The 23349-nt window shown below is 42.1% G+C and overlaps 1 protein-coding gene across 2 annotated transcripts in view; it reads left to right on the top strand.

The window, feature by feature from the left end:
• Nucleotides 1-14739, top strand: part of cntln (centlein, centrosomal protein) — an 86013-nt gene extending 71274 nt beyond the window's left edge. For both annotated transcript variants that reach the window (XM_044189951.1, XM_044189950.1), the window contains exons 25-27: nucleotides 240-437; nucleotides 4777-4851; nucleotides 13921-14739. In XM_044189951.1, coding sequence (XP_044045886.1) covers nucleotides 240-437; nucleotides 4777-4851; nucleotides 13921-14031 — 384 coding nt within the window. In that variant the 3' untranslated portion in view covers nucleotides 14032-14739. The remainder of the gene's footprint in view (nucleotides 1-239; nucleotides 438-4776; nucleotides 4852-13920) is intronic.
• The last annotated feature ends 8610 nt before the right edge of the window (nucleotides 14740-23349 follow it).

Genomic DNA, 23349 nt, shown 5'->3' with positions numbered 1-23349 from the left:
TCAATCGACAGGGCAACAAACCCTCGGGTCCACATTCCTACAAGGGAGCTTGAGGCGAAACCGAAGAGAATCTGAGTGTGTCAAACTCAATATTCCTCCATAATATACTAGGCCTCTCTGGCGCATGCTTGATCAATTTCATTTATTCATCTGCCAGGCAGAGCTATCCCTCTTGTTTTTCTATATCCATTTCATCATACTCTTTTTTTTTTTAATTCCTTCATCTCCTCCCCCTTCAGGCCCTGGCCAGTGAAATACTTTTAGACGTTCAAGAGGTCAAGCAGCAGTTGATGAAGAGGAGGAGGTTAAGGCAGGCCAACGTTGTGGCAGCAAAGGGCGGCCTCTCAGCCAAGTCTATGATCAAAGCCAAGTCCATTGCTGCCTCCATCCTCAATATGTCAGAGAATGATCTTGCGGACATAATGGACACTGACCAGGTAAGGCCAAGGGACAGCGGGTCAACATTTCTTACAAATGCTAACTTGAGGATCTATATCAAGTGTAGATTATGCTCAGAGCACTCATCCTACCTATAATAGATTTTATGTGCTGTAAAATTTCGAAACATCCTAAACGTTTTCAGGGGGTTTTGCTTAGTGATTGCACCAGAAGGCTGGGAAAGACATTATATCATCAATATCAACTTGTAATTTGGGGTATCTTCTTTTTCATTTGAGACTAAATGAGTTGCAAGGAGTTCCTGTAACTTGGGCCTATCCTCTGGGGACAGATACTGTAGACTGGCATTGGTGTAGAGGGGAGGAAATATGGAGAAACAGAAGCCTTCTGTTCTTAGTTAATTTCACCTGTATCTAACAGTATTTAGCCTTTGCTGTAAATCTCTGCTTCTGTCTGACTTTCTCTTAATGATGGGTAGATAGATTTTGGCAAGTAAGCAAGGTTGAACACCAAGAAAAGGTGAACCACACACCAAGGCATGTCACTAATAAGTTGGGAAGTTGCAGTGCAGTAGAGAAGGATGTGGCTTCATGTTTAAAGCCGCTGTTCTTGCTCTCAACAAGATCAAACACCTGTCCACACCTCCAGCACCTGTCAACTTGATATAAGATTTAATACGGCACAAGTTGAGTAAGTACAACTCTATTCTTTCTGCTGAAAGCAGTCATTGAACTGAACTGAAAACCCTTGCTATTGACTGTTGCCCACATGCAAAAGTCTGAGTTTCACTCTCTTTTCCAACTTGGTGGGCCCTTTCTCTACCATAGATCATATCCAGCCATGTCATCAATTAGCAACCCCATGTTACAATCAAACTCCCATCCCTGGGGACTTCCTCCCATCTATCACAAGATGAGAGAGGGCGCACCAGGCACTTACTCACACTTGAAACCAATTTTAGCCCTTTGCAGCCCAGCTCCACCCAGGAGATGACAGGGAAGAGTTTCTCACTTGAAGAAAAGTCCCTCTCATCAGAGCTGAAACCTCTGTGGGTAAAATCACTCTCTTCTCCTCACCACTTGATTTCTCTGTCTTATTAAGAGTGGTTAATGGCGGGCTGCTTGGTGCCTTAACGTGGTGGGTATGTTTTTCCTGTTTTGTTAATTGAACATTCATAGATCACAGCGCTGTTATGAATGTGTGCACCCACCAGAGAATTGTAAATGTTGTGTCACAGAGTGAGGTTAACAGTTTAGGTGTGATTATGTGTTACAGAGTGTAATTTTGAATGCTGGAAATAGATCCCAAAAGAAATGGTTTGTTTCTGTATGTGCGTCTGCCTGTGTGTTTAGGTGGGTGTCATGGAGAAACAAGGCCATTTTATGTGTAGACTAATTGAATCTTCTGCTGGACACAAAAGATCTGCATGGTAGTGTGTGTCTTTATGTATTATGTAAATTACCTAAATTAAACCAGCCTGAACTTAACTATGCTTTAGCTGTGCAGTTAGAGCTTAACTAGTTGTGAGCATTTAAAAAATGGATCTACGGTATACAACTACCCACAGTTTGAACTGAGGCTGGTTTGTGACACATTCTTGACACAATGTTGAAAATTATTTCAAATTTTGTTACAGAGCAAAGTTTCATGATACTTGTTTCAGAATTGTGATTTCTTTTCCACCTCACTCCAAAAAATGTACAGAGCTTTTCCAAGACCTTTGTAGATTCTATGTTTTTCTTTGGACTTGATGACGGGACATGAGGTTATCAGGATGTCCCAGCAGCCTTCAACAAGTCCAACACATAGCAAGTGTATTCATTTATTCACTTGGTTGTGCGATACCAGTGTGCTGAATGAGAGCTCAGGGCTCAATGGGATTGCTTTTACTTTTCAGTTTTACTTTTAAATGAGAAAACTCCATTGCCAACATAGCTACTTTTCTTTAGTTTGGCAGATTTCTCTTGTCAACAATATTTGCAGAAGTTTCGAACATTGTAGGGCACCGGTATTTGGTTTTGAAATCAATGCATCTTTGAATTTCAGGCGATTCAGAATTTCTAAATGAATTATTCCATGGTTGTGGTTATATTTTGGGAACAGATGTAATGACCACCATCTTTTCCAAAGGCTACATATTTTCTTTCCTCCAGAGCATTAGTCTTGGTTTGTTAATTTGTCCCTGCAAAAAACTGAGCTTTTGCTTGAGGTGTTTTTCTGAACAGAAATACAGCTGTGACAAGGCTATTTGTGCAGCTGGTTCTGTAGTTATAGAAATCATAGCATGAAAGCACACATGTTTTCAGCTATTTCATGGGAATGGAGAATTTTTTCAACAGTTTTTTGTTTTTCTAATTAATTAATTAATTAATTAATTAATTAATTTTCAAAGCATTTAAAAGTCATACAGAAACCTACAGCTGTTCCCTTACACACAAACACCCACAAAATCAATATTATGTATGTACATAGATGCAAAGAAGGTGTGTAGGTGTGCTCAAACATAACTACTCCACACATGCTTACACACATGTATCATGTATCATAGCTGTACACTGTTATTTGCCTCTATCCATTCCATAGCGTGCAACAGAGGACCAGAGAGGGCAGAGCAGCTCCAGGCTCCCTGGGCAACTTGTTGTGGAGTTAATGATCCAGATGTAATAATGCTGTAATTGCCAGGCCAGTTTGTTTTGCACCTAATGTTTGATGGAGGGTCAGTGCTTTGTTATATATCTACCAAGGGTGGGCAGCACACTCGCTCTCACGCACATACACTCGTACACACCCCTGTGGGAGGCTTGAAGGCAGTAGTCACAAGAAGGCTCCCTTCTCTTACCCTCTTTCTCTCTCTCGCTAATATAACCACACACACCCCTCCCTTGGTCCCTACCTACTTCTCAGTTACTCTGAGCACCAGACACAATTAGGCATACACTGAAATTAGCCTGGGCTACTGCTTTCAGCAAGGATCACACATAGGGTACCAGGAAGCTGGGGGAATATCAACCCTCCAGACCCGGGAATTGGACCCTTGCAGACTTTTGTCATACATTCTGTGACACTTACATACTGCGACAAGTCTAAAGTGCTCATTGTCATCAGGTCAAGGTTGTAAGGATGTTGGGTTACAAAGGGGTAAAATGTGCAATGAGATGGGACCTCACTCGTTGCCGTGGATATGACCAATGCCAAAATCTTAACCGTCCCAGCCTGCTCTCTGAGTATCTTTCTGAATTGTTCTGATTTTTTTACAGAAGAAAGGGAATGGGTGCTTCCCAAAAATCAAGACACACTGCTTTGTTAAAGTACAAAAGTTAAAAAGCCTTTATTATTGTGGCTGATGATTAAAAACAAGATCAACGTGCAGCAACCACACAAAGTGGTGAAAACATATACAGATGGATTTTCTATTTTTCTTTTATGGTACTGAATTTTCTTCACATTTTGGAATTTATGCAACATGTATGCAATCAGCTGCTTTAGATAAAATAACAGAAATGGTATAATGCTTGATATGCACAGTAACACTTCCCATGACTTTGAAAAGCTTAGCATTATTATTGCCAATAATCTTCTCAGCTGAAGGTCCTCAAAAACATAGGTAGCTAGATTTTCTTCTTAGTTGGATGAAAGCCAACATTTGTCTGTCCAACACACATTAATATTGCTATGAATATTGGGTGATCTTCAGAGCGCACTCTGGTGAAGTCAGCACCTGAAGCTGAGTCTATCAAAGTTCACATAAAGTCTGCATGAGCCCCCTTGCGGCCCCCTTGGACAGCCCTTGCCACCCCAGACTTCACAGGACTGTGCCCATTAGGTCCACCAGTCTGCAAGCACAGGGACATTTAGATTCAGCCACACACACACTTTCCCCCCTCCTGCCCTCCCCATTTCCCTGTGAGGCAGTACAAGGCTCGTCACATCATTTCGAGCAGCAACACCTGGGGTTTAGTGCTGAGGTGTACATGGCCACGCAGTCTCCCTGTTCATTAGCAGTAACAAGGCTACCACTCTGTTAGGTCTTTATACATGAGTAGCATGCAAACATATACTGGCCTACCTTTCCACTAAGTCTCCAGAGAGCTTCTTCAAGGTCCTGGCTGGTGTGATGCTACAGTTCTGCCCTCAAGCAGGAGACTCACAGACACTGATGTAAAGATACAGTGGCAGGTTCTCTCTAGAAAGTATCAAGCATACCTCTGCTCTGATTCACTTGAAATTTAGCACATTTTATCCACGTACAAACCACTAAAACTCCTAGGATTAATTGAAGGTATTCTCTCTAAACATCGGCATGATTTCTGTCACCATGTGTATCTTTCGGTCTCCATCTTTTCATTGAAATGTGTGCATTTGCTGTTGTGCTTGCAGGGGACAGAGGCCCGTTCAGAGGGTCCAAGAGACCAGGAGTGGCTGGACCACCTCAACAACATCCTCCAGCAGAAGGTCAGACTCACCCATCTGCAATAATGATCACACAATACACATACACAGGAATGAGAAGTCCCATGCAAGCTATTAGCAGCTTCCCTTCATAGTAAAATATTTTTGCCTAGCACAGCTCTTAGTTGAGGTGTAGATTTGTAGAACAACTGTTGTTTGTGTGAAAAAGTAACAGAAAACTGGCAGAAAGTTTTTCTTTTCAATGTTTATGGTAACAAAAATAAATTGAAATGGAGCAGTGTTACTTTTTCAAAGACGACAAATTCTCAAAAATGTGCAAAAAAAATTGCACTGGTTTCATTTCCTTAAGATTTTAATTACAAATGGAACTATGATCTGTACTGCTTTAAGTAAAAAGGATAATTGATTATCACTCCACTACTATTTTATATTTTTTTCTGCCACTCACTCAGCATCAGTGACATAAGGAAAGTTGAATTCTTGGAGAGTTTCTCTTACCTGTTTTACAAATGGTCAGATGTTTGCATTTATTTCTGAATAAGCTATACATTTTATTGTTGAAAGTAGTTATTATTACCGAAGTAAAAGTTTGTTTTACTGAGCAATACCTTTTAAAATGGATCTTTTATGATATGTAAATGTTTTGTTTGATAATTTAGTTTAAGAATAATCAATTTTCAGTTTAAATTCCATTTAGTTTTACTCTGTGTATGTAACTACAAATAATTAAAATACCAAGAGGTTTCTGACTTTTTTTTTTTTTGGGGGCAAACGAATGTAGCATTGATTTTTCAAGCTTGATATCTAGGTGTTTGCATTTCCATAATGGTTGGACATTTTGTCTAGATACTTCTCGTATCAGATATTTTAGCCTAACACTGCAGATAAGCTGCTTTGTCAGTCTTTAGTGTAGAAAAATTTGGGCATCAGTTTCACCTAAATATAGTAAATGGAGGATGAATTTTAGTTCCCACCTCAATGTGTCCTGCTCCAGCTCTGAAAAAAACAATGATGCAAAAGATAAAACAAAGAAAAGCAACTAAATCCTCACTGTGTGTGTGTGTGTGTGTGTGTGTGTGTGTGTGTGTGTGTGTGTGTGTGTGTGTGTGTGTGTGTGTGTGTGTGTGTGTGTGTGTGTGAGAGAGAGTCTTTGTGTGCACAGCCACTCATCTGTGAGTGCTCTGCTGGAGCTTTACTTGAGTGCTGTCAACGTCAGCTTGCTGTGATATGTGTATGATTGAGAGTGTCGAGTGTGTGTATGTGTGTCTTGTCTGTGTTCTTGTCAGCGGCTGCCGCAGGCACTCATGCGTCGCCTCCGCACCACGACACACACCAGACACTGTTCTCTTGTTCCCCAGATCTTCTTCTGACCTTTCCACCTTCCTCTCACCCTCCCACACTAACACACACAACACTCTACTGAATCCATGTTTTTCCCTTCTAGCTGGACAGCTCTCAGTCCCTGTTCTGTCTCTCTCTGCCATCCTCCACTGTCCTGCATTCCTCTCTCTCTCTCTCTCTCTCTCTCTCTCTCTCTCTCTCTCTCTCTCTCTCTCTCTGGCTCAGACCCCGAGGCAGCTTGTTAGTGGGGAACTAAATATTGATTTGGCGGGCCTGTCGATGCCGGGAGAATGAGCTAGTGTCCACCAGAGACCTCGGCACCGGCAGCCTGCTATCGACGTTTTCCGTGGGCTGAACAGGGGTGGTGGAAAGGGGGGTGGGGGCTGGAGCTAGTGTGTGGAGTGGAGGAGGAGAAGAGCGGAGAATGACAAGGCTGAGACTTGCCCCTAGGTCCCTGTAGGGACCGCTGGGACCACCGCAGTCATCTCCCCTCACTGCAGCAGACTTTTTCTATCCCCTTTCAAGTCCATCTTGTTCTGTTTTTTGTTTATTTATTTATTTCATTTTTCCTCCTCCCTCTATCTTGCGGCTTCCTCTCGTCTGGTTTTTAAAAGCGTACTGTCGTATCAAGGGGACACCAGTCTCTGTCTCTGCCTGTGTCTCTCATCTTTTTTATGAAGGGCCGGTGTGACAACTCACATGCTAAGAGATCAGGGGATGGGTCTATAAAGACGCTTTTAGCGCCTCTCTGTTGGTTAATTAAGGTAGATCTCCTAATTTGATGTTATGATAATGTGCCTGTACTACACATGTCCGCTGGTGCAGAGGAGCGGGCGTTTTCTTAGTGAGGGAATGCACTTCAAGAACTCTGATACTGTACTCCCTCTGCCTTTCTACTCTCTGTCATAGCTTATGAAAAGCTCACCAAGCAGAACATCTGTGAAGTGGAATGGCCTGGTCTGTCACCCTGCCTGTGACACTAATAACACACTCCCCTAATAGTGATATGATCTTACCCCTGAGTTGCACTCACACACTCTTCTTCGGATAAAAAGACACAGAGACAGAAATAGACCCAGTGAAAGGAAAGATGAGAGAGAGATCCATGTCCTTAACTGGCTGGCTGTCACTGAAAGAGGATGAGGATGTGTCCATCTGTGTGTGTATGTCTGGGTATGTGTACATATTCGTTTGTGCATGTGCACTCTCATGACAGCCTCATCTTGTCACTGTCAGTGCCTAATGGAGCTGCCAGTGGGACAGCACTTTATTATCTCAGTGGCCCTGTCAATAGCAAACCCATCACTCACTTTGTATGTGTGTGTGCCTCCTTGTGTATGTGTGCAGATGTGAAAGAGTGTACGAGTGGTATGTGTGTCTGCGTGTCTGTGTGTGGGCCATTGTTCGCCATCACTGTCATGCGCTGCCACATGTCAACATAACAAGAATGACAGACATCCACAATACATCTGCAAACAGTGTGTTGCAGGCACGGAGATATGTGACTGTGAACGTGTTGAGTTACTGCTCCCTTCATGCCAAAGAAGTGGCATACATTTCTGGAGCCCCCTCACCGCTGCCCCACATGTCCACTCAAAACCAAATGAAACATTGCATTCATTTCCTCGACTCTCACCTCCACTGGTGAGTTAATGAAATCAAACCCTACGCCTCTCAGTGGAGAGCCACCATAAGCAGTACTCCATAGCCCGGATCGAGGGACGGTGCTCTCTAATTATCATGAGCAGGCCAGGGGGTGTGCTGTATGGCTCCACTGCAACCCACCATGAATAAGGCCAGCAGAGAAGATGGAGTGTCCATGTGGGCCATGGGGTCCAGGCACCGGCCCGGGGAAGCATTGATTTAATTGCCTTTGGTTTATTTGTGGAGTCCTAATTATTGACTGGAGGTAGAATTTAATGGGCCAAGTCTTTATGAAGATAGGGAAATGGCTGGCTTCTGCTGCTGGCCAATAATGAACAGGAGGAGCATGTGCATGCAAGCGTGTGCACATGCATGCAAACACACATTCCCTCCAGATCATTTTTCAGACTCATTTTGTACACACACATACCCATCTCAAGCCCCATGACAGCATAATAACATTTAAAAAGTCATTGACTCTGTTGATTTCTTTATGAGAGGACAGTGGTTTGGTTTACTGGTATGGGGTGGCGCTGGGGGCCTGCTAACATTTACCTCACAATCACACCTGAGGGAGACGTACAAGCATCACTTCTTATCAGCCTCCAAACTATAACAAGCAGGTGAACATTACATTAAGAGAGTAGTAGAGACAGGCCGGACCGATCTGGACTGGACTTGTTATAAAACAAGGTGGTTATGGATGGACTACATGGCTGAAATAATTCCTGGAATTTCAAACCCGTATCGAACTTTAAGTAGGGCTTGCTGTAGCTCATTGCTATGACGGTGAATGGCATCATTTATGTAAGGTTAAATAACAGACTTTATTCATGTCACTAGTCAGTGCTGTGAGGGCGAGGGGTAGTGTGCTGTGCTGTGTGGCTCATTATGCCTCAGTAATGACAAGGAACAGCTCTGAGTCCCACACTTCTCTCTGAAGGAAAGTGACTCTAATTAAGCTTCATTTAATGATTGAGCTAATTAAATCAGCCACTCTTTTCCATCTGTGTAAGTGTGTTTGTATGTGTGTGGAGGGGACTCGAGCCGAGCCTTTGTACTGTAAATATATGTCACTGGAACAGTGGCGGGGACTAGGACGGGGGGTTCCCAGGAGGAGACTGGTGTTGTTGTTAATACCAGAGCACACTGTGGCTTATTCGGTATGTTCAACTTGCATTTCACAAAAATAGAAACAGCAGTTACAGTTTCTTGGTGCTGTTCCTTAGCCATTAAACTGCTGGGTGATTATTTCACTACAACATAGCAATCATTTCAGGGGATCGGTTGAAATACAGTGAATAATCTTTTTGTTATTCTTGAGTCATGATGCTATTTTGGAGCTTTAAGGTTACTGCCAGTCTGTACCCAAGGGTCCTTCTTTGGAGCAGTGGACTTTCCCACTTTTAAGTTAACAGAGAAAGAGAATTAATGATGGAAGTAGGCATTTCCTCATTGAATAGATGACTAGATGTGTTAAATTCCCTTATGTCAGTGAACAAACATTGAAAGGTAACAATTCTTAGCACCTTTATGTTTTGTATGTGACAGTTTGCTGCAGGCACATCCACTTTTGTTGATTGTAACTGCTTCCCAGTACATTACCTTGGCCAATGAGCCATACTGTTAATCACGGGTGTGTTCTTGATTGCTGAGTTCTACCTAAAGGTTGCATCTCTTTTGTATGGATATCACCTTTCTAAATTTATACCCCACTCGTGCCTGAATCACCTCATTTTCACACCTAATGAGTAGGAACCTGAAACAAAGACCCGGTGCTTTCCTGTGTTTAATCTAGGGTGTATTTAGGTCATATCTCTAACAAATGCATGTTGCACACTGAAATGATGTTTCCAAACAACGTATCAAGAAAAGGAGAGATTTTTAATTACAGTATTTGTGGCCCCAAGTGTCCAATTCCCTTTCATATCAGTCTCTAGTGGCCTAAAGGGGAGAAAAGATAGGGCTCTGCTGCAGGGGTAGGTAATTATGAAGGAGAGGGAGAGAATAGGCTTGTCGGTGCTTTAGTGATTTTCTTACCTGAGCCCCTCTTTGCAAATGTGACATATTCATTATCAGAGATAATCAAATGCAAGACTTTTTAGTATGGTGCCTTTGTGCTTGGGCTTTTTTTTATCTATTTATCATGCTGTTGTTGTTGTTATTCCCCCGTTTGATAAATTTGATTTTCAAACAAAAGTGAGAAGATCAAAGATCAAAGAGCTGTTTTCCCCCCTCTGTGATAAAACTACTGTAACTACTTCTCACTTACCTTGAATAGTGGCCTAGATTGGAGACGGCTCACCAGCCAGGGACCAAGATTAATAGCAAGAATCCTTCACCACTGTGAAATTGCGCCTGTCATACTAGTCAGATCCGAAACCTTACTGTTTTATGGTTATTATAAAATTAACCAGTAGTGCACTTCCTTGTTTATTATATTATAAATATACAAACTGTATGTAAGTTATGATGTTGTTACAGATAGGTAGACACAAGTAGACACTTCTGTGGGACTTTTGAAGGACCCAAATGTTGATTCTGTAGTTAAATTGTAGTCAAGTTAAGCAGCAACATCTACCTAATTATACATGGCTATTACAATTACATTGATGAGGTGGTAAACTAGTGGATAACTGAGAGAAAACACTCTAGTCACTTGCAAATTTGGATGATGTACCCCCTTATATCTCTTTTAGGCTCTCTGATTCACCCTCCCTCTTCATTCTTACTCATTTAGATATCTCCAGCAGCCTGACACAATCTTTACAACTACTCACAAATTGGGCCCTTGGAAATAATTGCACTAACCGGTTTCGAGGGAGAAGACAAAAGAGCGGGAATGATCGATTTTTTTAAGAAAAAAAAGTTGATGTGTGTAATGCCACTACCAGACAATGGTCACTGGAGTGCTGCAACTTTGAGCTGCTCCTTGCCTTGAGGTGTGCCCCAGGCTGTAGAATAGCAATGTCATTTAATTGGCTCATAAAAACACCTTTTGCTTGCAGCCCCTATCCTTGTCTTGACACACACACACACCCTTACACCTACACACTTGTCAGTGTCAGTGGCTTTACATGTCAGTTCACTTCTGAAACATGTTCATGAAATCATACCTAGACAAAAGGTCTGCTCTGAGGGGCTGTTGAATAGCAATGGATGTGAGTTAGCATGGCTTAATGCTACAGTAGTTTTTTTAGTGTTGCCAAAGGGGACAGGGCCTCTTGCAAAACAGTGGCTGTGTTGCTTAGTGCCGGTGCTGGCTAGCTCTGCCAAAGGGCAGAGGGGCCTGGCTAAATCAACTGTAGCATAACATTAGTGGCAGTTCCTAACACTGCCTTAAGCAGCCCAGGGGATCCAGTAGAGCAGCTGCATCACAGCTTACCTCCAACCATCCTGCAGGGTATTGGTCCCCAGCAAGTGTGGCAGTTAGATGAAAGGGAATGGTAGTCCTGCTTGTCCCATTTGTGAGCATGTGTGTGAGCGCTTGTGTTTCCTTGTGCCAGAGTCTGCTGACGTGAGTCACACACCATAGCGAGATGAATCAGAACGGGAGGTATTTTATCAAACGCAACAGAATAATTTATCAACTAATAGACCGAAAAGTTCTCTCACTGTACTTGGCGACATATATCAACTTTAATGAAGCTTTATAAAGATGTTGGTGCTTATGCTCAAACGTTACACAGTTTTTGTACTTTGGATTTCTCATGAAGAAATTGAGAGTGGGACGCCTGTGGTTTAGGAGTTTACTCCGACCGTGAACCGCAACATCTGGAGACTGGAGACCTTTGTTGCATTTCCTGTCATCTCTCCACTGTTTGTGACAAATACTTAAAATGACCCAAACATACTTTTATTTCATAGATTTAACATCTGTTTTAGAGTTAAATTTCACTCATGTCAGGTTTATCTAGATCATGTTTACCTGTTAGTGTTGTTTACCCATATTCCCATATCGGTACTTTTAATGATCTAGTCTCCCTGTTTTCTGTCCCATAGAGCCTTGTGTTGTGGCTGTGTCTCTATTTTAGTGGGTTTGTTTGCATAGTTAGTGGCTCTAAGTGCAATTAGCTGATTAGAAAATTGTGTGTATGTGTGTGTGCCCATATGTGAATGTGTGTGTGTGAGACAGAGAGAGTGAATTGTCCCAGGGGGACAGAGGCAGAGGGAGATGTCTCAGCAGTTACTTCAGTGTAGTGGTTCTCTGAGGAATAGCGCTGTGTTTGATGCATCCAGTGCTGCTGGAACTGACTCCCCACTGCACACATGCTCAAGTGCACACACACACACTCACATGCACTTCCCGGCACACAGGGCCTTGTGTTCCCTGCTCTTGTTACCTTTAATGAAGAGCAGAGAGGTGTTAAGGGGCAGGGGGACTGTGTGTATGTGAGTTTCTGAGGTTCTCACTCTCCAGACGTGTTGGAAATTGATAAGACGATAGTTTCAAATCACATCACAGTCCTTTCCCGGTGTCCTTAAAACATGTCGGCTGCAGACCTAATTCCAATATGTGTTGTGAGTTTGTGTTAATCACTTCAAAGCAACACAATACCTTGTATTGCCCGATGCAAATGTTATTCAGTAAAGTTTGTTACAACACTTCAGACTTGTGTCAGCCAGATTTCTGTGTATGGTTCAATAGCTTATGTTTTCGCATTGTCTTTTAAGAGCTAAAAAGTGAAAGATTTTATGATATTGAAGTCACTATTTTAAGCTTGGCCAGTCCAGACTCATCTCATGTCGTGTGACTTGGGAAATTGCTCAGGAAATGTGTTTCCCTCGCTTGAAAAAGGCACTTGTAAAAGGCTGCACATAGCTTGAAGTAAATATTTATGGGTGATACAGTATGAATGCCTGCCTTTGATCAGGCGCCCTAATAACCATAAAATCCTTGTGTCGATTCAGAGGAAAAACAAAATTAGCCAGAACTCTGAGGAGAAACCTGCCCACCTCTTTATTTTCACTTTTCCATCATTTCCACGACAACAACCAAGCAAACACATTTAGCAAGTTCCTTCACACTCAACCTCTTGTATGATTAAGTGGATATCAATTGTCATCCTCTAACCTTCCCAGCATAAAATACAGTCCAATAAAAACATAAAAATGCTGTAAATGTCCCCAGTTATGCCTAGTGATGTTTTATTTATGCCTTGAGGCATGTCTGCTGAAGAGTGATTAACTTAAGCCTCTGCTTTAAAAAAAAAAGGCAATGGTTGCCATTTTCCTGTACTTAAAAGATAGGTTCACATTTTTTAGAATCTGTCATAAAACTACTACTCACATGCCCATATGTACATTAAAAGAGGTTTTGAATGCTGTAATCATTCCTCCTGTCCATATTGGCCAGGAAGAAATCCTTTTCTGACATGATTCCATTATAATATGAGGGATAAAATCCACAATCCTTCAACACAAAATTCCCCCTTTTTGTTTCCCCCTTAAGTGTTTCCTTGCTGAGCTGCAGTGGAGGGATAGTAACAGAATGAGGGGAATTTTGTTCTAAAATGACTTTTGAATGTAACTAACCCATGATTAGTCTAACATAGACTGACATACACTGATGCCTAATATTAGCTTTAGCTTGAATTTTTTGCACAGAATAACCACTGTGGATTCTGTCCCATATCTCTTACATTATAATTGCATTAGGAAGGGATGTCTTCACTGCCACTATGGACAAGAGAAACAACTACAGCAAACAAGAACTGTTTAAATGTGCACATGGCCATGTGAGTGTTGCTTTATGACAAACAGATGTGACCCTACCCTTTAATACTTAAGAATCGTACATTACTGTACCACTGATTGAGAATGGAAGCTTAGAGAAAAAGTAAAGTGTAGAATTAGTCGTTGAACTACTGCTGTGTAGCCTGTTTTGTGAATTTCTTTGTCAAAACACTCAACATGGACAGTCCCTCAAAAGTTTCACAAGTCCACAGGCCCTATCTGAGGTTCTGTTGTTTCACAAAACCGCAAATAGGTTCTCTGAAAAGCTGCCAGGTGTCAAAAATCTGACTTTTTTTAATAGTGGTGCATTTGTGTGTTTTCCTCATTTTCTCCAACCCCTTCTACTGCCGCCCCCACACCCTTTTTTCTATCCTTCCCCCTCCCCTGCAGATCCCCTCTGCCGGCCAGCTAATGGAGGCTCTGCGCGTGAAGATGAAGGAGAGGAAAGTGCTGACAGAAGAGCTGGCCGCGCTCGCAACACCAGTCAGCGAAAAAGCCTGACTCCCTGGGCTGAGGCTGGGAAAACTGTCATCCTCTTCTTTTTCTCCCCCCTCTTCTCTCCCTCCCCAGCTCCTTCTCAGTGGGAGCTGGGCTGAGCCAAGCTGAGCCGGGGCAGCAGAACCAATATTTGTGAGAAAAGCGCTGTCGACTCACTCTGGGCCACTGGCTCAACACAGCAGCCCGGTTTTTGTAAATGAGCCCTCGACATCTGTGTTAGCACTCAATGCACTATGTCTATCAGACAGGGCCCTTTAGCGCCAAGCTAATTTACAGTGCAGCCACTCTCCCCCACTCTCAACGCAGACCTGGGGTGATAAGGCAAATGCTTACGCTAATGTTTAAGTTAGACTTTTTTTTTTTTTTTTTTTTTTTTTTTCTTTTACCTCTCTTCCTAATTTATTTGGCACCTCAAGGACCTTAGGGTGCAGGGACTTGACCTAGCAATGCCAAGTCGACACTTTGAGAAAGTCAAGAGTGCAGCACAGAGCAGAATGTTCACTTTAAGAGGTTAGATCCATTTATCAGACCTTATACTGCACTGCTCTTAGAGACCAATGATTTAAGCACTGCAAATATTTATTTCTGAAGGAAATTATCTTCGTTTGTAGATGTTTAAAATGTGTTATAGCTTCTACTCTGTATTTGTTGTGTTGATAATTTAATAGGTAATTATGTTCTTAATGTCTAAATAAAAACCCATTTCACTTATTTTTGTCTATATTTTGTTCTTCAAATACTGTGTTATTGTTGTGAATTTCATGGTCGTGTTCCATGTCTAAATGGTCTCTTGTATTTTGTTCGTAGTTCAAAGGACTGTCAGTCAGTGTGTGATGGTGACTAAGGGTGCTCTGGTGGACAGCAGGGTTCTCGCACCTCTCTTATGATTGACAGCTGACTGTCCGCATGGTTCCCGTCTGTAACAAGTGACCCCTGCTGTTGACATCATTAACAAGGGTCCACATGGGCACACACACAGCACAGCGCAGGGGTGTATTAGAGGAGTGGTTCTATCCTTGACATAGCTACCTACAACCACTTTTATCTTTTCCCTTTTCCTCCCTCTCTTATTATTCATTTTGAATATTAAACCATGATCCTGGTCTCCTCTGTCCTTGAGTTGGCATCCTACACAAGAGACCACACACTCTTCCCTTCAAGTCATCCCTTTTCTTTTACTACTTTCTTTACCTCTCCTAGCTTTTGTTTTCCTCTTCACCACTTTCCTCTTTTCTTTTTATTATGTATAATTAACAATGGTATGAAGAATCCTCCGTTCAGGAATTAAAAAGAAATAATTCCGCTTTTTAATCCCCCCTCCCTTCTCAAGTATATGCTAATGATGGCGTTTTCCTTTATCTTTTTATAATAAAGGATTAGGCCAGGACCGTCTCTAGCTGCAACTCGGGGACCAATTTAGCTGTGATCCAGGAGAGACAAACCCTTGTGGTTAATTACCATTCATTAACATAGTTTGCATCTTTTCTTCTTCTCCAATACCCAAGAGCCATCTATTGTCAATATTTGTCCCATATAAATTTCTGCAGTTTTTTTTTCCAGTCACTGTCCTCCAGCGTAATGCAGCTAATGACAAACATTAATAACTCAGAGAAATCCGGTGGCGCTGTGGGTATAGAAGAGCAAAGCATCGGTGCCACACAAATTATCTGGGAGCCCCCACCCCTTGCTGTCTGACTGTCTCTATTTTTCTCTCTTCCTTTTAGTGTGTAATGCATAGTCAACATGTTTGCTCGTCGAGCCCCAGCCTCGGCTGACACACTCATGCTATTTCTGTGACATATTCAAATGCGGGCCCCCTCAGCTGGTACTCCCTTGGGTTTAATTAACCTGGTCTTGCCTCTGACGTTCCCTCAGTGAAGACATTAAAACGAGGGCCCCCCCCAACACACACACCCATGTCTTCCACTAGGCGCTGTATATGATTCATCTCTTTATTTTCTGTGTAGGAATGGCGTGCCATACCCTTCTTTTCTTCTCTTTCACTCTCTCCTTGTCTTCCACCCTTCTTTTCTTGTACAGCTCTCATTAAGAGAGGTTTCCTGTGGGAATTACTTTGTTCAGTAGTTCCAAATGCAAAGTTTTCCTCCCTTCCCCTCTTATTCATTCCAGCACAATCAACTCAGTGTCATTTTTTTCCTCTGTCTTTATCTCTTTCTCTCACCCTGACTTATTTTTAAATCCAACTTTTTTGTATTTTTTTCTTTCCACAGATTCCTGCAGGAGATTGTTCCTGGGGGGGTAGAGGAGGTCAGGGTCACCGGTTGACTTTGGGGTCGATCGATGATTTGTGTACATGTGCATTTGTGTGTGTGTGTGTGTGTGTGTGTGTGTGTGTGTGTGTGTGTGTGTGTGTGTGTGTGTGTGTGTGTGTGTCCCAAGGCTTCTCTGTTGTACTTTTAAGTTCCCTCGGTGTGGTGTGAGTGTGTGCCACTTGGGTGGGAAGGCGGGTAGCCCACAGTACAAAGAACAGCCAAAGCACAGACTGAGAATTTCTGCAGCCTCCAACTGATGCACAATTAGTCCTTGCAGATCTCGTCAACCAGCTGTGGAGTGAATAGAAAACAGCCTCTGGTGATTTCCCTTACTTCACTGACACAGTTTCACACCCCGGCTATTGCTGCCAATATAGCAGTCTGCTTTGATTTCACACGCACAGACACTTGGCACTGTCTTAAATAACAAGTTACTTGTGACATACAGCCAAATGTGTTTTTGACAAATGTATAATGCAACATGTTTACAGTTTTTATTTTGTCTACCCTTCATGTTTGATCCACAAGGAGAAGGTTCAGAAAGCAGTGCTGTTTACAGAGTGTATGACAGAAATCTCACCACACTGTTGTATTTACTCCTGATAGTGGTGTGAAATTTTTGTCTAATAATAATTATACTTTTGTCTCCACACTACATCCATGTATAATTTTCTTTTTCATTAAATCAAATGGCACCTTAAAAAGAAAAAAGGAATCACACTCTCCTGATGCACATATGCTATGTATACAACCTCATTGATCTTCACTTGAACAAGTCCCTTATCCTCCTCTACAGCGCTGCAGACATGAAACGGCAGCAGATTATGGGTGGATGCGGCCCGCCGTGGGAAGCTAGGGAGCAGATAAAAAGGCCAGCCACTCAGGGGACTAAAACTATGTTTTGATGCTGTGTGATAAAGCAGAGGCATGCGGCGAGAGGAAGGGGAAAGTTACAGGATATATATATATATCCTGTATATGTATATCCTCTGGCTTCACTTTTTGGATTTCTCTCCCATCCCTCTCACCTCTTTGTCTTGTCCATCATAACCAAGCTGTTCCTGCACTTTTCTTGTTCTTTGACACTCACACTTTCTCCATCCCCGTGGACTGTCCTAAGCCTTGCTCATGGCAGCTGCCTCAGCCATGGCCTGAGCTCCTGGGCAGGAAAAAAAAAAAGAAAGAGAGTGAGAAAGGGGTTGATCTGGTCTCTAATCCACCTTGTCTTACAGCGTAGGAGGGAAGCTGTAGTCCTCAATATCACCTTAGAGAGAAGCGACTCTGAATGTGACTACCTGAACCCTCTGGTGTCCGTATGACTAATCTGGGATGTTGTCTCAAATGGTGTAGAAAATGTGGCTCCTCATGTCACCGATAAGTCAAACTGTCATTCTTGGGCACACAATATTGTTGTCAGAGATTTCATGCTTTCAAATATGCCGAGCTTTTAAGCAGGGGATTTTTTTGTTCTGAGGCTCAGAGTTTATCAATTGGCACATTATCCATAGTACCATTTTGTTATGTGCATCAGAATCAAAACCAGCAGCTACAGTATCAGTCTTCATTGGTCCTAGCTGTTAAAATAGGCAGCCATCCTTTGTTTTCTGCTCCAGCATATATAATAACACCTTCGTCTGCGGTGTATAGCTCCTCAAAGCACCTCTCCACCTTGCCTAACTTTTCCAAGCGCTCATTAGCGGACTGGCTGAAGTTTGGAGGGTATGAAGCGGGCTGGCAGATTACCCCCTGTAAAGTAGCACACCTCAGGTAATCACACTAATGAATTCAAGCACCCCCCACTCACCCACCCCTTATTCCTTTCTCCTTTTTCTTTTACTTCTTTTCTCCCTTTCTTCCACAGTGGCGGGTCGGTGCAAGAAGTGCCAAACAACAAAGAATTGTTTGTTTGCATAATATTAGCACTGCAAGCTTGCGCACAGTGGCGGGGGCCTGACTGCAGGACTGACTGGAGGCTTCCCATGAACACAGGTGGAGCAGGGCGAGCATCACTGGGACCAATTAGAGCAGAGCACAGGTACATTAGCATGTTTGAGTGGAGTGGGATGGCGTGGGGATTGGTAGGCCTTACGAAACACACAAACACATGACCATGGCCTGTTGTGTGTTAGTTGTTTGTCTCCAGTGACACAACTGGCATATGTGTGACAAATGACCCCCGGTCTGCTGTCACAGCCCTTCCTGTCTTTTCCATCTGCACTAAATACACATTTTCCTCTCAGATATAATTGCAGCTTCTTTTTTTTTTAAAGATGTTTTTTTTTTTTTTTGCCATTTCTGCTTTAATGGATGGTCACAGTAGATAGAGACAGGAAAGGCAGGGGAGGGAGGGAGGGAGGGGATTACATGCAGCAAAGTGCTGGATTCAAACCTGGGCTGCTGCAGTAAGGACTCAGCCTTGATACATGGTATGTGTTCTAGGTGAGCTACTGGTGCGCCCCTAACTGCAGCTTTTCTTGAGACAGAAGTTGTTCAGGGCTTTATTTATGAGGAAATATAAACATGGCCATTTGCTAATGTTTTAAAGATTAATATAAAAAAGGGAAGTCAGTTTCCTGTGGAGTGTTGCCTCAAAGGTGAACAGAAACAAGTGGGAAAGATGTATTTCACAATGTGTTTAGTTTATAGTTGGAGACGATGAATTTAATCGCATTTGAGTGCAAGAGCCAGTACTCCTGAGTATTAAAAGACACAATCTTAGTTTAGCTACCATTGCAAGATTAAGGTAAAAATTAAACAAATAAGTGAAGTAAAAATTAAGGATCCCAAGGTGTTCCCAAGCCAGGTGTTCCGGGTATGCTCTGTGGTCTCATTCCAGTTGGACGAGTCCATAAAACTGCCACAGAGAGGATTCTTGATCAGGTGCCCAAAACCACCTTAACTGGCTCCTTTCAATGCAAAGGAGCAGCAAAGCAGCAAGCTCCTTCTGGATGTTTGAGCTTCTGATCTCACACTATCCTTAAGAATGATCCCATACACCCTGCAACGGCTATTTGTACCTCTCGCTACCCAGAGCTCATGATCATAGGTGAGGGTTGGAACTCAGGACTTCTGGTTGGCCTGAAAGAGGTTCTGGCAAACTGTGAGGCGACTCAGGAAGGGGAGGCAGAGCCTTGCCAAGACTGTTATCAGCAGCGGAGGAGAACTGTTGACCTCAACCAGGAATATTGGGATGATGTAAGGAACATTTTGAGGAATTCTTGAGCAGCCGACACATGCTCTGCAGATGAAATAGAGTCAGATGAAAATTTGCCCGTTTCTCTGGCAGAGGTCACGAAGGTAGTCAAAATGTATGCATTGGCAGAGGTGGATGAGATTCACTCTGAGAGGCGGAAAGCTCTGGATTTTGTTGGGCTGTCTTGGTTTACATGCCTTGCCAATTTCATGCAGAGGTCACGATCAGTGCTTATTGATTGGCAGAAATGGGTGGTGTACCCATTTTTAAAAAAGGTGACAGGAGGGTATGGCCCAATCATCTGGACATCACACTGCTCAGTCTCCCCAGGTGACATTATATCGGGGTGCTAGAAGGGATGATCCAGCCAAATGCAGATTCCATCCTAGTCTAGGCGAAGGAGTCCTTTACACTCTCTACGCTCTTTACTTTTGCAGCAATACAAGAGGGGTCATGGGAGTTTTCCCATCCAGTCTAACTGTCTGCTTGCAATTTCAAGGCTCTGTGTCCAGTTTGGTGGCTTCAGGACTGCATCTCTGCTTTTTGCCGATTGTGTAGTTTTGTCGGCCTCATTGGATTATGACCTCAGTTGAGAGTCATAGCCTCCACGTCTCCACGATGCCATGGTGTCATGGCAGAAAATACATGGTTATCTCCTCAGGTTGGGAGCAAGTTGCTTTCCCAAGTGATAAAGTTCAAGTATCTCCAGGATTTGTTCCCAATGTGAAGCTGGAACATGAGTTTAACAGATATCGTCATGATATCTTTTAATCAGGGTCTGAAGGTGAGGAATATTTACCCGCCTGTCTCAATTAGTCAGCATTAAAAATATTCAGAAACGCTTTTGCAAATTAATATAAGTAGCTATTCAGCTCTAAATCTAACATTTACCACAGAAATAAGATTATAATATACAGTAGAACCTGCTATATATATGTATATGTATATATATATATATATATATATATATATATATATATATATATATATATATTACTGTCATACATGTTAAAAACATGCCCCTGTTGCTCTGTTAAAGAACATGAACATGTTAGTAATGTGTGCATCAGAAACTCCTATTATTCCAATTTTCAGTCAGTGCTGATGACAAAAATGAGACCAGTGGTCAGTGTAATAAAGTTAATGGCAACAATCTCATATTTCACTTGAGCTCAGCCTCCATCTGTCTGTACGGTACAGGTGAGATTTATTGTCTCATGACTTAAGACAAATGGAAACTCACCTCAGGCCACATGCGCGCACACAGATCACTGAGCCGTGGGACTAAGCACTTTATCAGAGCTGCCTGCCGAGGCCAGTGAGCAGGAAAACTGAGCAAAGAACTGCACTCAGGTTACTGTCAGCCAGTTTGATGTATCACTCGTACTTTCTGTGTTAGCCAATAAGCTACTCAGGCAAAATAAACGTTTGGCAATCCAACTGTATTATATCAATATATCTGATATACCCTCATACATATGCTGCTTTCACTAATACAATATACAACTAATACAACATACTGTAATCATGTGTATTGCATGGCAGATTTCACTCTCCTTACACAAATACGCATCATCATTGCTGCATCATTTCTTACCACTAGGTGGAGGCAAAGCATCATAGATTGTGACTTATTGGGCAGTGGACAGACGCAACAGGCATTGTATAGGTCTGTGTGACATACAAAAACAGGAGTTTTATAGCTGCTCACATAAAATATTATATAGACTTTGAATTTTGACATCCTCAGTAATTATGTTTTGAACTTTTGACCCTGTATTTTAGTGATGTTGACATTGCCCATGGTGGTATCCCTTGCAGATAAGATTAAATTGTGCATCAGTGATTTATAAAAACATGATATTGATTACCTTTGCATTCCATTTTTAGGATTACCTTTTGACATTTAATTGAAGGCGCCGTTTTTGTTTGGTATCTTGGTATTTGCAATAGACAGATAGAAACATGGTAGATAATTTCTTCTGACTGAATGTATGTTCAGACATTTCCCACACGGTGGCGCCAGTAACATAATAAATGTTTCTCCTCATTTTGAACCTGCACTGCCTTAAATAATCCGCTGTGGTGGAATTTGATCATTACAAGAGTACAGAATTAGACACAATTTTTACAAAAAATTGAACAGCCAAATTAGATAAAGCAGCAATCAAACCATAGTGATGATAATGTTGGAGTTTGATAGATAAATATATTTACAAAGGAGATGTGTCGTGTGTATTTTACAGTTAATATTAAATAAACATGTACATCCTGCAGTGTTTGGATTGATCCCACACAGTCCAATCTGCAGGGCAACAGCTTGTGCATTACAAGTGTGTTGTTGCCCTGTATCTGACAGTGAGCATACAGAAACGTCAGCAGGTGAAGTCTACAAATGTATATTGTCAGACGGTCAAATGGCACATCATCTCCTCAGGAGATCTTTACTTCGGCGGTTATTTTGATGATGCATTTCATACGTGCGCTTTTGCATTCCTTACACCCAGTCTGTGGTCTGATGGTGACAAATACACCTCCCACAAATGTAACACATTAATAACATTAGTTTATTATTATGCACACACCTTGTGTTTGCATTTCATCACCTAGCACCTAATTACTTGTCAGGGGATAAAAAAGTGCTGTATATAAAGGCTTTTAGAATATTTGAAAGGAGGAGGTAACACAATGAAGGTAATAAATATAAAAATTCACAACTATATCCTAAAGGTTGCATGTGTTTACTGTTTAGAGTTAATGTCCTACACGGAAGCATCTTCGAATGATTTGTTTTATTTGGACATTTCACAGCCGCAGATATGGCTATTTGGATTTGATAGCGTATTTGGTGATCGTCACTGGCTGCGATAGTGGCCATATGGGAAGCGTCGCTGACTGTCTACCCAAGTAGTCCTACCACAATCGAACCGCCATCTGGCTGCCGCTGAGCTGACAAATGTGTGCAGGTGACTTCTTAGCTTTAATTCAGAGCCATTACTCGCATTAGTCTTGCAGATTCGTGCAGGCTTTTAATAGTATCAGAATAAGAATAGAACAAGAATATCGTGATGACCGGACTAAGTTTGGGTCTGAGCAGCCGAAAAGGGGACAGAAAAATTCCGGCTAACAGTATGTGTACAACAGCAGAAATGTGCCAATTTTGCTGCTGCACAGAATCTTTAAGCCCTCATATACGCATTGTTCTGTTACAGGTCATGCCCACTTTAAAGCCCACATCCACTATTATCTATGAATGAATGTCGACACACTCATCTTTAATTTTGTTTGAAATAAACCAGGTTTTTGTCCATATAGCATCTAATATTGTGCCATAGCAGTGGTGGGTTAGTGCGTAATGGCACGCACCAGTAGGCTATCTGAGTTTACTTACTGATGACACTAGTAGGAGATGACACAAGTTCACGATTTTACGCGTGATATACACATTCCCACAAACTTTAGTTAGTTTTTAATATTATTGTCCATAGTGTGTAAGTGTTGTCTTTAGCTTCACCACACAGCAAAAAACAAAAACAAAACAATGATAAAACAATGTCACCTTAAAGTCCATTCTCCAAGTGCTCAGGAACATTTTAAATTTGAGTATCTACAGTTCCATCACAACCGGGCAAACTCCATCTGCTGAGGAGGATCCGTGTGATAAGATCGAAAGCTCCAGAACAGCTACTAATGGACTTTGCGGTGAGACTGTATCGTCAACTGCTGTTTCCACGGTCAAGAATGAACTTGCAATCTCGACATACATTCAGTTATTTAAAATGGATGTCAGTAAACTTCCTCAAGCTACACTAAAATATAAATGTACTTATGTAATGAAAAAATGACTTAAATCCG

Source organism: Siniperca chuatsi, linkage group LG3, assembly GCF_020085105.1.
Source record: "Siniperca chuatsi isolate FFG_IHB_CAS linkage group LG3, ASM2008510v1, whole genome shotgun sequence".
Lineage (NCBI taxonomy): Eukaryota > Metazoa > Chordata > Actinopteri > Centrarchiformes > Sinipercidae > Siniperca > Siniperca chuatsi.
The sequence above is the reverse complement of the archived record's forward strand: the minus strand, read 5'-3'. Positions and strand labels throughout refer to the sequence as shown.